The sequence below is a fragment of the Schistocerca serialis genome, chromosome 7 (assembly GCF_023864345.2).
Source record: "Schistocerca serialis cubense isolate TAMUIC-IGC-003099 chromosome 7, iqSchSeri2.2, whole genome shotgun sequence".
Lineage (NCBI taxonomy): Eukaryota > Metazoa > Arthropoda > Insecta > Orthoptera > Acrididae > Schistocerca > Schistocerca serialis.
Window position 1 is genome coordinate 335,132,823 of NC_064644.1, and position 17,164 is coordinate 335,149,986.

Below are 17,164 nucleotides of genomic sequence, written 5' to 3' on the forward strand. Positions count from 1 at the left end.
ACTCTACGCTCTCACTCCTATCTCTCATGCTCAGAAATGTGAAGAGGACTGATAACAAAACTCTTGCGCAAGTAAAAGTCTCCTGATGGTCAACCTTTATCTCTAGAACCACACACCATGCCAGATGTAGCACCAAAGGTCATCGTGTCGACACCTCCGCTTGTATAAGTCCCAGGAATAAGAGGTTGGGAGTCTAGTCAACTTCATACTCTCTTTACAAACCTGATGCTTCACATAGTCAGCAATCAAATCAAACTGCTGCAAGAACATAATAGTCGTCATCAACCATCACAACACGCAATGAATAACTGTTGAATTTCTCCATTGTACCCATCACTAACAAAATACAAAAGAACACTATTACATTTTAATCCATAAAAACATGTCACTAATCAAGCCTAACAGAAACAGGAATGTATAAACGACCGTAACAGTAAATCAGAGTAACTCGATAGCGGCAAAGCAAACTCTTCCAACAATACCTTCACCCAATGGTTACTGAGAACCAAATGACCGAATGCCACATGTAACAAACAACTTCAGACCATGGCATCCACCACAAGAGTGCACCACCAAATACTACAACATTACTACAACATGACATCTACAAACACAAACCAACTAAAAAAACACCATGTCACACAACACCCTTACGTGATGGGGCAAAGTGAGCAGGTTGAATTGGATGCTTTCCATGACCCTTTTTGTGTAATATTCATCAGAAAAATCCCGTAGACCTGTAAATGAGTAGGATTGAGATCCCTGTACAACCTCTTGATTGTTTTATTTATTTTTTTCCGGTTTTTACCTGATCACTGGGGCAAACGCCAGATAGTTTCTTTGAAACAACTTCATTGCCACAGCCTTGTAGCATGTGCTTTATCATATTTATGTACATCTGTCTATCTTTATTCATCTCTCTACTGCATCTTAGACAGTTTTGAAAAAGAAATTAAAAAAGAAACTGTGTAAATGTGTAACATGTAGCCATACTTAAAAGTGAATGTAAAATTACTCAATCTACATTGTTACAACTTATTGTGCAAATGTTCCATGGAATGTGAAACTAACTATCTTTAATTATATTTGTTTTTATATGCAGTTATATTTTTGAAATGCTTTTCTTGATATGTCTAATACTGTCATTAACATGCTCCGTGGACAAGCAAATGAATGAAATATCTAAATAAAAGATAAAATCTATATCTAGCAAAGGAAGCAGAAGCTACTGTGGTACTGTGTTTTATATATGGTGTAATGGCATACATTCTATGCTTAGTTTGAAGTATATTTTTATTTTTGAGTGATTTCTAAGAGCTTTAATTCTTTACATAAATCATATTGCATAGGTCCTTCAGGAAGGAGTCTCAGAAATTTGTGGGGGAAGAAGTAAAAAATATGTTTTGTTTGTGTCCAACACAATAGCATGATTTAAAGTTATAAAATGATACCTACTGCACAGCTTATATTCTTATAATAGTTGAAGAAAAACAGAAGTTCTGTGATTACCTAAAGGGTAAGTATGTTTTTCATTGCTGATCTGCATAACATGAAGTGTTGAGATAGAGCTTATCAGTTTCATGTAACAAACATGATTCATGCATGCATGCATGGTTCATAGACGAATGTATGTGATATATCAGGATTCTCAAGTGTAGTAAATTGACTTCTGTTCTCAATCTATTTCTCTGTCATGTACTAATTATTAATTTGTCTGTACTGAAGGAGTCATGAATGGACGGTACTGGTAGATTTTATGTTTGTCAACTTTGAGGTCACTGAGTAATGATAAACCATTAGAAAATGCTTGATGTTACAGTTTTCCTGGACTACAACAAACCAGTATCACCATATGACTGTAGAATAATGGTCACAGTTATGGGACAAAAAGTAAAAACTGAAGGCTGTCACTGAAAAATACAAATTTTGTGAACAGAAAAAAGTTGAAAATAGCTCTATTTAAGTTTTGTGACAAGTGCCAGTTTGGACCTCCAAGGAGAAAAACAAACAAACAAAGCAGCATTTAGTTCTGAGTTTGATTTTTCTCACAATTTATTTTCTTTAAAAGTGTTGTCTTTTGTTAGATTTGCGGGTTCTAAACAGCATTTTGTGTTGGGAATTAAAATTGTGTAATAACTTTCCCGAGATGTAAGAAATAACTGAAACACATTTATTTAAACAGGCAGTAAAAACATACCTCATAGATATTGCATACACAGAACTCAGAGCAGGTGGTATTAATAAAGAAAGGTGACTGCTACTGCATAATACCAATATCTCATCATTTTTCTGAGTTAAACATCTTATTCGTCATCAGTGGATGCTTAATCGGTTTTTCAGGCGGGCAGAAGGGAAGATATGGGCAGTACCAATGTAAATATAGGAGAGTTTTATGCTGAAATGAGCAGATAAGCAGTTGTTAGCATCGTACTTAGTGAACAGACATAATTTAGTTCCAGTATGGTGAACATAGAGGAAAAAGGGCAAAGTTTAAACTGATTGTGTAGTTCATGCTCTGGATGAGTACATGCCAAATAAATGTATTAAGAACACAAAAGACCCACTGTGGTTTAATTATAAAACTCAGAAAGTGCTGAGGATGTAGAGAGTGTTGCACTCTCAGTTCAAAGAAGAATGCAGGAACATCTACAGGCAAATTCATGTGTCTATAAGAAGATTGATGCCCAACGTTTACAACAACTTCCACCATCGTGTGTTGGTAAAATATCTTTTTGACGGCCTGAGAATATTCTGGCCCTACATAACAACTCTAAGTAGGTTAAAGGCTTTTATCCAGTCACTTGTGGACCAGTCTGGTGTGACACCAAAAGACAACAAAAGGAAGCTGAAGTTTTAAAATTCACATTTAAAACATCATTTATGCAGGATGCTCATACAAACATACCATAGTTTGACTGTTGCCTGGACTCCCATGCGGTCAACATAGAAATAGTCATCTCTGATGTTGAAAACAAATAAGCATCAGGTCTGGTTTGCATTCCAGTTTGGTTTTACAAAGAGTATTCTTTGACACTGGCTCCTTACTTAGCTTGCATTTATTGCAAATATCCTTCCAAATGCAAAGTCCCAAGTGATTGGGAAAATGCACAGGTGATTATGTTACATGAAAAGGATATAGGCCTAATTGTAAGGATGGACCTGTTAAATTACAGACTATTATCATTAATGTTTATTTACCACAGAATTCTTGAGCATATTGTTTGTTCAAATACATTTCCTTAAAACAGAAAAGTTTCTGTCCACAAATCAGTATGGATTTAAAAAGCATAACTCATGCAAAACTTAGCTTGCTCCTTTTCTCACATTACATCGTGTGAACCATGGCTGTAAGGCAACAGACATATTCAGTATTCCTAGATTTCTGAAAAGCATATGACACAGTGCCCCACTACATACTGCTAACTCTGGTCCAAGCCTATGAAACAGGTTATCAGATATGACTGTGAATTGAAGACTTCTTAAGTAATAGATCCCACCATGTTGTTCTGAATGGTGAATGTTCATAGAGACAAGGTTATTGTCATTAGTGACTCAGGGAAGTGTGGTAGGATCACGTTTTTTCTCTGATTGCGAGGGTCATGGAGAAAATAAAGACCATTTACTTATACAGAACGAGAAAAACTAAATATTTGTTGGAAAAAAACTGTTCTCTTACACATGTTAAGCTTTCTTCACTTCTCTACATAATCACCTTCTGCATTTAAAAGATTTGTCATACCTTGTCACGAGCTTCAGAATCACTTAGCTCATGCCACCAGTTCATTAAGCCAGTTGATGGTTGCGTTCTCCAACTCACCATTACTTCTAAAACTTTTACCACCCAGAAACTCTTTCAGCTTGGGAAAAAATTGGAATTTGCTAGGAGTGAGGTCTGGACTATAGGGTGGATGACCAAAAATTTCCCATCCAAACTGATCAAGAAATTCCTGAGTTGTAACAGTAGAATGAGGACAGGCATTATCATGAAGAAACACAATTCCTCCAGAAAACATACCTTGCCTCCTGTTTTGGATGGCTTACCGTAGTTTTCTTACAGTCTTAAAAAAAACAATTTACACTGATCATAGTGCTTTTCAGCATGGAATGCATGAAAAGAACATGTTTATGATTCCAAAAGTCAGTTGTCTTTTGTGATGAGAGAGTCTTTTTTAATTTTCTGAGTTGTTTGGGTAATAAGATTTGATGAAACTCATATAACTGGCACTTGCTGTCTAGGGTGATGTGAGATAACCTGGTCTCTTCACCAGTTGCAGTCCAATCGAAAAAGGATCTCCATTTGTGTGATCTTGTGTCAATAATATCAATACTGAGTCTATTCTCTGAGTTTTGTGTTGGCCACTCAGTTACCACTGAACACACAATGCACAAGTTTTGTTGTAAGTGGCACTTTGCAATACAGTTACACCAAGCAAAGAGAGAGACATTTCTGGAAATATAATGTGGATTTCATTGAGAGTTAATCACCTTTGTTGTAAGATTCTGTTGTTCACTGCCATCTTAATACCTTCTGTGATGATTGATGGGCATCCAGGACGAGTTTCATTGTGCACATTTATTCACCCATTGTTGAACACTTCACGCTGTTTTCTCACATTTTTTTTCAGTCATTACACAGTATAACATGAGAATTCTGAAGCACATGGCCAGATACAACAAATGTTTAAACATAGATAATTATGTAGTCCTAAAGAAGTGAGCAGTACTTCATGTATGTAACAAATTGTTGTTTTTCCCAATAAATTGAGTATTTTTCATTTTTGACTGTTTTCTAATGACATTGTAGTGTGTGAGAGACATCGTTGAGCGAGTGTAGGATGATGCAGTATGCCTTAGACAGAATTTCTATTTGGTGTGATGAACAGCAGCTTTCAGCTTGCTCTAAATGTAGACATATGAAGGTTAGTGCAGATGAGTAAGAAAAACAATCAGTAGTATTTGAATACAGCATTTGTGATGTGGTGCTAGACATAGTTACATTGGTTGAATATCCAGGCATAATGTTGCAGTGTGATATGAAATGAAAATCACTCCTGTCCGAACAGGCCTCCAAAGGCCCAATGGTATCGACCAAACTCCATGTCATACTCTGCTAATGGGCATCACTAGATGCGGGTGTGGAGGAGGATGTGGTCAGCACACTACTCTTGTTTATCAGTTTTCAAGGCTGGAGCCACTACTTGTCAATCGACTAGCTCCTCAGTTGGCCTCACAAGGGCTGACTGCACCCCATTTGCCAACAGCACTCAGCAGGCCGAGACAGTCATCTATCCAAGTGCTAGCGAAGCTCCACAGTGCTTAACTTCGGTGATCTGATGGGAACTGGTGTTACCATTGTGGTGAGGCTGTTAGTGACATGAAATGAAATGAGTGCAGTTTCGTAGTAGGGAAGGTGAATAGTCTACGTTGATTTATTGGGAGAATTTCAGGAGACCATGCATAGAACACTGCTGCAACCCATTCTGCTGCTCGAGTGTTTGGGATCCTAACCAGGTCAGATTAAAGAAAGACATTGAAGCAATTCAAGAGGCATGCTGGTAAGTTATGGAACTCATTTTAAGTGTGTGGGGTTGTGCGCAGTGAATAGACAAAAGGAACGATGTGTACTTATTTTTATGTTATTAAGCTAACTTGCTCCAAGAAGTGATAACATAGGAGAACTGTATGTTACATATGTCTGGCTGAGATAACACATTTGTTCAGAAACTGGCCACAGATTTTAGAGGATGGTGGAGGCTCAGCACTGTCAGGCCATTCTGTTTTCATTTTTCTTGGTTTTCCTGAATCACTTCAGGCAAATGCTGGGATGATTCCTTCAACAAGGTCATGGCTGACCACCTGCCATGGCAGCTCAGGGTTAAATAAGTTTGCCTGTTGATATATTTGTGCATGTGACTTACGTTTTTCTTGTATTAAACTGACAGATTTGCTATCATTATAATTCTTGGACAAGTAAGTTTCTGATAATGAGAAATAGTGAAATCTAGAACTGGGTATCGCTCTCAGAAGAGAACATAATAAATTGCCGTATTTGGAGGCACCCTTAGCCTTGATGACGGCTTCCACTCTCGCAGACATATGTTCAATCAGGTGCAGGAAGGTCTCTTGGGGAATGGCAGCCCATTCTTCACTGAGTGCTGCACTGAGAAGAGTAATCGATGTTGGTTGGTGAGGCCTGGCATAAAGTTGCCATTCCAAAACATCCCAGAGGTGTTCTGTAGGTTTCTGGTCAGGACTCTGTGCGGGCCAGTCCCTTACAGAAATGTTATTGTTGTGTAACCACTCCACCACAGACTTTGCATTATGAACAGGCGCTCGATCATGTTGAAAGATGCAATTGTATTCCCCAAATTGCTCTTTGACAGTGGGAAGCACGAAGGTGCTTAAAACATCAGTGTAGGTCTGTGCTGTGATAGTGCAATGCAAAACAACAAGGGGTGCAAGTACCCTCCATGAAAAACATGACCACACCATAACACCTCCGAATTTCACTGTTTTGGCACTACACACACTGGAAGATGATGTTCACTGGGCATTCGCCATACCCACACCCTGCCATTGGATTGCCCAATTGTGCACCATGATTCGTCACTCCACACTACATTTTTCTGCTGTTCAATCATCCAATGTTTATGCTCCTTACACCAAGCAAGCCGTCATTTGGCATTTACTGGCATGATGTGTGGCTTATGAACAGCTGCTTGACCACGAAATCCAAGTTTCTCACCTCCCACTTTACTGTCGTAGTACTTGCAGTGAATCCTGATGCATTTTGGAATTCCTATGTGATGGTCTGGATAGATGTCTGCCTATTAAACATTATGACCCTCTTCAACTGTCAGTGGTCTTGTCAGTTCAAAATGGTTCAAATGGCTCTGAGCACTATGGGACTTAGCTGCTGAGGTCATCAGTCCCCTAGAACTTAGAACTACTTAAACCTAACTAACCTAAGGACATCACACACATTTATGCCCAAGGCAGGATTCAAACCTGCGACCGTAGCTGTCGCACGGTTCCAGACTGTAGCGCCTAGAACCGCTCAGCCACCCTGGCCGGCAGTCTTGTCAGTCAACAGACGCGGTCGGCCCGTACGCTTTTGTGCTGTACATGACCCTTCACGTTTCCACTTCACTATCACATCGGAAACAGTGAATCTAGGGATGTTTAGGAGTGCGGAAATCTCACTTACAGACATATGACACAAGTGACACCCTATCACCGGACCACGTTCGAAGTCTGTGAGTTACGCGGAGCACCCCATTCTGCTCTCTCATGATGTCTAATGACTACTGATATTGTTAATTGGAGTACGTGGCAGTAGTTGGCAGCACAATGCACCTAATATGAAAATTGTATGTTTTGGGGGGTGTCCAGATACTTTTGATCACAAAGTGTATTTGAATTTTGATAAGATATCTGTATGGTGTGAAAAGTGGCAATTGACCCTGAATAAAGAAAAGTGTGAAGTCATTCACACGGATACTAAAAGAAATCCACTAAATTTCGATTACGTGGTAAGTCACACATATCTGAAGGCTGCAAACTCAACTAAATACATAGGGATTACAATTACAAATAACCTAAATTGGAACAATCACATAGATAATGTTGTGGGTAGAGTAAACCAAAGAACACTTAGAAGGTCCAACAGGTCTACTAAAGAGACTGCTTACAGCATCACCATGCTTGTCCGCCCTATTCTGGAGTATTGCTGTGCAGTGTGGGATCTGCATCAGGTGGGACTGACAGATGACATCGAAAAAGTACAAAGAAGGGTGGCTTGTTTTGTATTATCACAAAATAGGGGAGAAATGATACATGAATAGGAGTGGCAATCAATAAAACAAATGCGTTTTTTGTTGTGACGGGATCTTCTCATGAAATTTCAATCACCAGTTTTCTCCTCCAATTGCAAAAACATTCTGTTGGCACCCACCTACATATGAAGAAATGATCATCACGATAAAATAAGAAAATCAGGGCTCGCACAGAAAAATTTAAGTGCTCGTTTTTCCCGCGCGCCGTTCGAGAGTGGAACAGTAGAGAGACAGCTTGAAGGTGGTTCATTGAACCCTCAGCCAGGCACTTTATTGTGAAAAGCAGAGTAATCGTGCGAATTGGTATGGGTGGAGGTTATACTTAACAGCCGAACTAAGTTAATAATTGGCTCCTTCTACCGACCCCCAGACTCCGATGATATAGTTGCTGAACAGTTCAGAGAAAATTTGAGTCTCGTAACAAATAAATACTCCGCTCATACGGTTATAGTTGGTGGGGACTTCAACCTTCCCTCGATATGTTGGCAAAAATACTTGTTCAAAACTGGTGGTAGGCAGAAAACATCTTCCGAGATTGTCCTAAATGCTTTCTCCGAAAATTATTTCGAGCAGTTAGTCCATGAACCCACGCAAATTGTAAATGGTTGCGAAAACACACTTGACCTCTTAGCCACAAACAATCCAGAGCTAATAGAGAGCATCATGACTGATACAGGGATTAGTGATCACAAGGTCGTTGTAGCTAGGCTCAATACCATTTCTTCCAAATCCACCAGAAACAAACGCAAAATAATTTTATTTAAAAAGCGGATAAAGTGTCACTAGAAGCATTCCTAAGAGACAATCTCCATTCCTTCCGAACTGACTATACAAATGTAGACGAGATGTGGCTCAAATTCAAAGATATAGTAGCAACAGCAATTGAGAGATTCATACCTCATAAATTGGTAATAGATGGAACTGATCCCCAATGGTACACAAAACAGGTCCGAACGCTGTTGCAGAGGTAACGGAAAAAGCATGCGAAGTTCAGAAGAACGCGAAATCCCGAGGATTTGCTAAAATTTACAGACGCGCAAAATTTGGCATGGACTTCAATGTGAGATGCCTTTAATAGGTTCCACAACGAAACATTGTCTCGAAATTTGGTAGAAAATCCGAAGAAATTCTGGTTGTATGTAAAGTACACAAGCGGCGAGACGCAGTCAATACCTTTGCTGCGCAGTGCCAATGGTACTGTTACCGACGACTGTGCCACTAAAGCGGAGTTATTGAACACAGTTTTCCGAAATTCCTTCACCAGGGAAGACGAATGGAATATTCCAGAATTTGAAACACGAACAGCTGCTAACATGAGTTTCTTAGAAGTAGATACCTTAGGGATTGCGAAGCAACTCAAATTGCTTGATACGGGCAAGTCTTCAGGTCCAGATTGCATACTGATTAGGTTTCTTTCAGATTACGCTGATACAATAGCTCCCTACTTAGCAATCATATACAACCGCTCGCTCACCGATAGATGTGTACCTACAGATTGGAAAATTGCGCAGGTCGCACCAGTGTTTAAGAAGGGTAGTAGGAGTAATCCATCGAACTACAGACCTATATCATTGACGTCGGTTTGCAGTAGGGTTTTGGAGCATATACTGTACTCAAACATTATGAATCACCTCGAAGAGAACGATCTATTGATACGTAATCAGCATGGGTTCAGAAAACATCGTTCTTGTGCAACGCAGCTAGCTCTTTATTCGCACGAAGTAATGGCCGCTATCGACAGGGGATCTCAGGTTGATTCCGTGTTTCTGGATTTCCGGAAGACTTTTGACACCGTTCCTCACAAGCGACTTCTAATCAAGCTGCGGACCTATGGGGTATTGTCTCAGTTGTGTGACTGGATTCGTGATTTCCTGTCAGGAAGGTCGCAGTTCATAGTCGTAGACGGAAAATCATCAAGTAAAACTGAAGTAATATCAGGTGTTCCTCAGGGAAGCGTCCTGGGACCTCTGCTGTTCCTGATCTATATAAATGACCTGAGCAGTTCTCTTAGGTTGTTTGCAGATGATGCTGTAATTTACCATCTAGTAAGGTCATCCGAAAACCAGTATCAGTTGCAAAGTGATTTAGAAAAGATTGCTGTATGGTGTGGCAGGTGGCAGTTGACCTAAATAACGAAAAGTGTGAGGTGATCCACACGAGTTCCAAAAGAAATCCGTTGGAATTCGATTACTCGATAAATAGAACAATACTCAAGGCTGTCAATTCAACTAAGTACCTGGGTGTAAAAATTACGAACAACTTCAGTTGGAAAGACCACATAGATAATATTGTGGGGAAGGCGAGCCAAAGGTTGCGTTTCATTGGTAGGACACTTAGAAGATGCAACAAATCCACTAAAGAGACAGCTTACACTACACCCGTTCGTCCCTGTTAGAACATTGCTGCGTGGGTGGGATCCTTACCAGGTGGGATTGACGGAGGACATAGAAAGAGTGCAAAAAAGGGCAGCTCGTTTTGTATTATCACGTAATAGGGGAGAGAGTGTAACAGATGTGATACGCGAGTTGGGATGGAAGTCATTAAAGCAAAGACGTTTTTCATCGCGGCGAGATCTATTTACGAAATTTCAGTCACCAACTTTCTCTTCTGAATGCGAAAATATTTTGTTGAGCCCAACCTACATTGGTAGGAATGATCATCAAAATAAAATAAGAGAAATCAGAGCTTGAACTGAGAGGTTTAGGTGTTTGTTTTTCCTGCACGCTGTTTGGGAGTGGAATGGTAGGGAGATAGTATGATTGTGGTTCGATGAACCCTCTGCCAAGCACTTAAATGTGAATTGCAGAGTAATCATGTAGATGTAGATGTTAGATGAAGAAGTGAAGAATTGGTCCAGTGTCTCCGTGGTATCCGTGCATCTGTTGAGACATATTTTTCTGAAGAGCAGAATACAAAACTGAATATGAATTCATGGGCTGAGAATCCTTTTGTATCCCATTTGCAGAAGCCAGAAAATATGTTGAATGAAACCTATGAAGTCTTTTTAGAAATGATATAAAATTCAAGCATTTAATCATTTTTCAAAACAGTGTAACTTGATTTTTGGTGCGAGGCTTGTGATGAATATCCACAACTGGCCACACAGGCTCTGACTGTTCTTCTCATATTCCTAGCAACATATTTGTGTGAAACAGGATTCTTGGCTGCATTGACAAGATACTGCAGTAGACTGGACACTGACCTGACGTGTGTTCAATTCTCTTCTGTCAAGTCTGACATTAAACAGTTGTAAATGGAAACAATTTTATCAGTTTACGATAGAATGAATACAGTGTTATTTTGTGTATTGTATTATTGTGTGTTGCTTTGTATGTTGTTGTAGAAGTAATTAGCGTATAATGTCTCTATTTTTGTATGATTTTCATTAAACAATTATAATTAAAGAATGATCATAAAACCAGGTCTTGCTTATTTTCAGGCTCTGTATAATATTTAGTATTTCAGAAGGGCTCTGTTGCCAAAAAAGTTTGAGAACTACTGGTCTAGACCATGAGTGCTCCATACTTTGCATTCATTTGGTGTGTGTTGTCTTTGATATTTTTGACATTTTTTCTGCCTTTTCAGAGGATTTTTTATAATCATGTTTATTCAGCTACTTCCTTCAGAATATAAATGTGCTCTATTACAGTTTGAAATTCCATCATCACAGTTATATTGTCTGCAAGTGCTAGGCAGTCTACTTCCACTCTGTTCTTCTTATTTCCATTACATAGCACCATTTTTAGTAACCTGTGCCATTCCTGTATACCACACTTTTGAAAAGAGATGGTGAGAGTTATCTTGCTGGGAGATTCCATCACTGTCAGGAAAGACATCAGTTACGAATGGGTGCAGTGGTCTGCAATAATGTTCACATAGTCCACAGCTATCATTTTGCTTTCGATTACTACCGTAGGTCCACGAAAGCCCAGTGAATATCCCCCAGACACCCAGTTTATGGAGCCACAGGTCATCTTATACCATACCTGATAGTGCACCTGTTTTTGTAGGTGGATGAAAACCACATGTAATGTTACACTGAGCTAGGATTGTGCTGATTTTGTTTGATACTTTCCCAGCAAATGCCATACACACAATTGTGTTGTCCTTGTTGTGTTCAATTTGCTGGGCATATACATTCTGCCAGAAAGCACTCCAATTTGTCTCTTGCCGTATTCACTCTTCTCGAGTCTGTCAAGGTGGATGACCTACCTTGGTAGGCTTTCCTCATTCAATATTGCACAGGATCTGTGTACAGGGGTGCGTAACACACTCTAATGCTCTGAAGGATGAGGGCATCTGGAGGCATGCAGGTGAAAATCAGTGTGGATGGCTTTCCTGTACACACAGTGTCCCATAGGGCCATCTGCTTTGTCCTTGACTAGGATGTCCAAAAATGAGCGTTTGCTGTTCTCTTGCAATCACATGGTTAATTTGGTGCTGCTTGCAATCACATGGTTAATTTGGTGCTGGGATGCTGAGTGTTCAGATGTTGGAGGAACTACTGAAACCATTCACTGATGTGTGGTCACACCACAAATGTGTCATAAATATATCTGAAGAAGTTTTCATCCCAGAAAGAAAAAAAAAATGTAGATGAAAAGACAAGTTCAGAGATGTTGGTCATAGTGGGACTGAACTTCTCCCTGATCAGCTGTAGTGTACTCTTACAATTACTAAGGTCACAACTTTAAAGACAGACACTAGCAGAAATGACTGAAATGTCTTGTGCATCAATATATGTGGCAAAAAAAAAAAAAACATGCACAAATTGTTTCAGTTTGTTGTGATCTTCAATCTGAACTCTCCATGTTAATCTGCCATGTGCAAGTCTCTTCATTTCTGCATAACTACTGCAATATACAACAGTCTGAAACTGCTTACTGTAGTCAAGCTTTGGTCTCCCTTTACAGTTTTTACCCCCAGACTTCCCTTGATTACCAAACTAATGATTCCTTGATGTCTCTGGATGTGTCCTATCAACTGATACCTTCTTTTAGTTAAATGGTGCCATGGATTTGTTTTTTCCCACATCTCAATTCAGTATCTGTGCATTACTCTCTCCATTACTTGTCCAATATACCCATGGAATCCAAATATCTGCCCTTTCCTCCTGTTTTCTTTTCATAAGCAAACAGCAGCACATATTTAATTCAACCTACAAGATCTAAATTAAAACATTCTTATTACTATATATCTTTATAAAAGTAAACTATTAACACATTGCTTGATGTTTGCAGTTGCAGCTGTGGGACACAGCTGGACAAGAGCGCTTTCGTAAATCTATGGTTCAACATTATTATCGAAATGTTCATGCTGTTGTTCTGGTGTATGATGTGACAAAATTAGCATCTTTTCAGGTAAGTGAATGTTCCTTCAATTTGAAAGAGAGAGATGTGAATGTGTTGATTTACCTAACTGTTGTTGCCTGCATCCACTCGCCTATATTATAGCTAAACTTACTCTCCTTTTTCCTTCTCACTTGCTGTCATATAAACACAAGCAATGTAAAGGCCAACAGGTTATTAACTGTCTGGTTTTGGTTTAAATGAATCACAAGTTTTGAAGTAATGTCAGCAGTATTTTAATTGTATGTCAAACTGAGAAATATACTGATCAGCAAAAACATTATGAGCACTGCCCACTGCAGCGTAGGATGCCACCTGGCGGCGTTGCATGCATGTTGACCCAACATCGTTAATTACTACTGTAGTGGGCATGGAAGCATCGGGATTTGAACATCGATCAGTGAAATATATTGGCTCTTCGGGTGAATCACATTTTTGCTGCACTAGGTTGATAATCGTCTCCACAAATGCTGTCACCAAGGAGAATGGTGGCTCGAAAAGTACAGCATGCCATGAATGCAGGCTGGTGGGGGCAGTATTATGCTATGGGAGACATTCCCTTGCACTTGCTTGGGACCTGTGGTAGTAATCAAAGACACGCTGACAGCTGTGAACCATCTTCATCCCTTCACGCATGATGTCTTCCCTGATGGCAATGCCATCATTTAGCGGTATAATTGTCCATATCTCGGAGACAGAACCATACTGCAGTGGTTCGAGGAGCTCTACAGTGCACTCACTTTGATGTCTCGGTGACCAGATTTGCCTGATGTAACCTCCACAAACATACCAACGAAGTGTTGTTTCCCTGATATGCAGAATCAGTGATGTATTTATTTCTGAAGACGGACAAACAAGCTATTAAGCAGCTGGTCATAATTTTTTGGCTCATCAGTGTATATCTTGGTCTCAACTAACACTGACCTCACTCTTAATCTGGCCAGATCATCATTTAGTAATTTTGTGGAGGTAAGCCTAGGAATGAAAAGTGCAAATAGTAAGAGATATTTACAATATGTTGAATAACCTACTGAAAGAAGCAATACATTGTATCATAGCACCATTAACATATTCTGTAAATTTATGTCATGTGGGAGGATCTTATGTTATCCTTAAAAACATTCAACGTGGCTCCGGTGTTTAAGAAAGGCAAAAAATCTGAGCCTGTTAACTGAGGACAGATTTTACTAATCCCAGTACTAGTCAAATTTTTTGAAAACATGTTTCAACAGATATATTGGTACCTAGATCTGAGTAAGAGGTTAAGCACCTCACAGTTTGGTTATAGGAGTGTCTACTGTAGAACTCTTCATTAGAAACATTTTATCAGCAGTCAAAGACCATTCTCACACATGGATGATTTCCGTGATCTAAGCGAGACCTTCAGCTATTGATTACTCAGTGTGGCTCTCTAAACTGTAACACTATGGAATTATTATTATAAGTAATTATTATTATAAGTAACTGAATCCATTTTATAAGGGAAAGCAGTTTGCAGCTTCCAGAGTGATGTATATTCTGAGGAGACTGATGGCACTTGTAACTTAAGAACATGTAAGAATAGCATATTTTGTATTTTTCAGTCTGTTTTGGGTTCGAATTAGTGCTTTGGGGAAACTACAAAAATGTAAATGGTATTTTTGTAATTCAGAAGAAGGAATCAGAGTAGTGGCAAGGGTAGATAGTAAGCTTTTTTTTTCATTAAATATAAGATCTTGACAGTAATTAATTTATATATATTTTTACAGTGTTAGAATATAATAGAGGGAAACATTCCACATGGGAAAAATATATCTATAAACACAGATGATGTGACTTACCGAACGAAAGTGCTGGCAGATCGATAGACACACAACACAAACACAAACATACACACGAAATTCAAGCTTTCGCAACAAACTGTTGCCTCATCAGGAAAGAGGGAAGGAGAGGGAAAGACGAAAGGATGTGGGTTTTAAGGGAGAGGGTAAGGAGTCATCCCAATCCCGGGAGCGGAAAGACTTACCTTAGGGGGAAAAAAGGACAGGTATACACTCGCACACACACACATATCCATCCGCACATACACAGACACAAGCAGACATTTGTAAAGGCCTTTACAAATGTCTGCTTGTGTCTGTGTGTGTGCAGATGGATATGTGTGTGTGTGCGAGTGTATACCTGTCCTTTTTTCCCCCTAAGGTAAGTCTTTCCGCTCCCGGGATTGGAATGACTCCTTACCCTCTCCCTTAAAACCCACATCCTTTCGTCTTTCCTTCTCCTTCCCTCTTTCCTGATGAGGCAACAGTTTGTTGCGAAAGCTTGAATTTCGTGTGTATGTTTGTGTTTGTGTTGTGTGTCTATCGACCTGCCAGCACTTTCGTTCGGTAAGTCACATCATCTGTGTTTTTAGATATATTTTTACAGTGTTAATTATATAGTTGCTAAACATACCTGTAACAAATTGAAAACATAAGCATAATACTAGAACCTGTACCTCTCTAGTCTTACCACAGAAATTAACATTATTCATGTTTATGCAGCAATTAAAGTGTACAACAAATTTTCTAAAAGTACCCAGAGCTGTTGTTACTGTTGTGGTCTTCTGTCCAAAGAAAGGTTTGATGCAGCTTTCTGTGCTACTCTATTGTGTGCAAGCCTCTTCATTTCTGATTGACTACTGCAATTTACATTCTTCTGAATCTGTTAGTGTGTTTATCTCTTGATCTCCACCTACAATTTTTACCCCCCACACTTTCTTCCAATACTAAGTTGGTGAGCCCTTGATGTCTCCGAATATGTCCTATCAACTGATCCCTTCGGCTAGAAGTCAGGTTATGCCACAAATTACGTTTCTCTTCGATTCCTCCTCATTAGTTACATGCTCTACTCATCCAATATTAAGCATTCTTCTGTAGCACCACACTTTAAAAGCTTCTTTTCTCTTCTTGTCTAAACTGTTTATCATCGATGTTTCACTTCAATTTATGGCTACACTACAGGGACAAATACCATCAGAAAAGACTTCCTAAAACTTGACCTATATTTGATGTTAACCAATTTCTCTTCTTCAGAAATGCTTTTCGTGCCATTGCCAGTCTGCATTTTATATCCTATCTACTTTGCCCATCATCCATTCTTTTACTGTCCATATAACAAAACCAATCTACTATTTTACATGTCTAGTTTCCTAATGTAATTCCCTTAGCTTCAGCTGCTTTAATTCAACTACATTCCATTATCTTTGAATTCGTTGATGTTCATCTTATATCCAACTTTCAAGACACTAGCCATTCTGTTCAACTGTTCTTCCAAATATTTTGCTGTCTCTGACAGAATTACAGTGTCAGTTTTTATTTTTTCTTCCTGAACTTTAATTTACTTCTGAAATTTTTCTTTGATTTCCTTTACTGTTTGTTCAATGTACAGATTGAATAAAATTGGGGATAGGCTACAACCCTGTCTCACTCCCTTCCCAATCATTGCTTCCTTTCCATGCCCCTCAACTTTTATTACTGCTGTCTGGTTTCTGTACAAGCTGTAAATAGTGCATTTTGGTCCACGGATTTTACACCTGCTACCTTCAGAACTTGAAAGAGAGTATTCCAGTCAACATTGTCAAAAGCTTTCTCTAATCTCCAATGGCTATAAACATGGGTTTGCCTTTCGGTAACCTATCTTCTAAGTGCATTAAAACTGATGGTTTAGTAATATTCACATCTGTCGGCACCAGCATTCTTTGGAATTGGAATGCTTATATTCTTTTCAAAGTCTGAGGGTATTTCGCCTGTCTTATATGTCTTGCATACAAGATGTAAGAGTTTTGGCATGGCTGGCTCTCCCAAAACTATCAATAGGTCTGACGGGGTGTTGTCTACTCTTGGGCCCATGTTTCAGCTTAGGTCTTTGAGTGCCCTGTCAAATTCTTCTCGCAGTATCATGTCTCCCTTCTCATTTTCATCTATGTTCTCTTCTGTTTCTATAATAGTGTTTGCAAATTCT

The 17,164-nt window shown here is 39.2% G+C and overlaps 1 protein-coding gene across 1 annotated transcript in view; it reads left to right on the plus strand.

The window, feature by feature from the left end:
* Positions 1 to 17,164, plus strand: part of LOC126412538 (putative Ras-related protein Rab-33) — a 119,758-nt gene that overhangs the window by 11,402 nt on the left and 91,192 nt on the right. Inside the window, exon 2 of the mRNA XM_050082182.1 lies at positions 13,076 to 13,195. Coding sequence (XP_049938139.1) covers positions 13,076 to 13,195 — 120 coding nt within the window. The remainder of the gene's footprint in view (positions 1 to 13,075; positions 13,196 to 17,164) is intronic.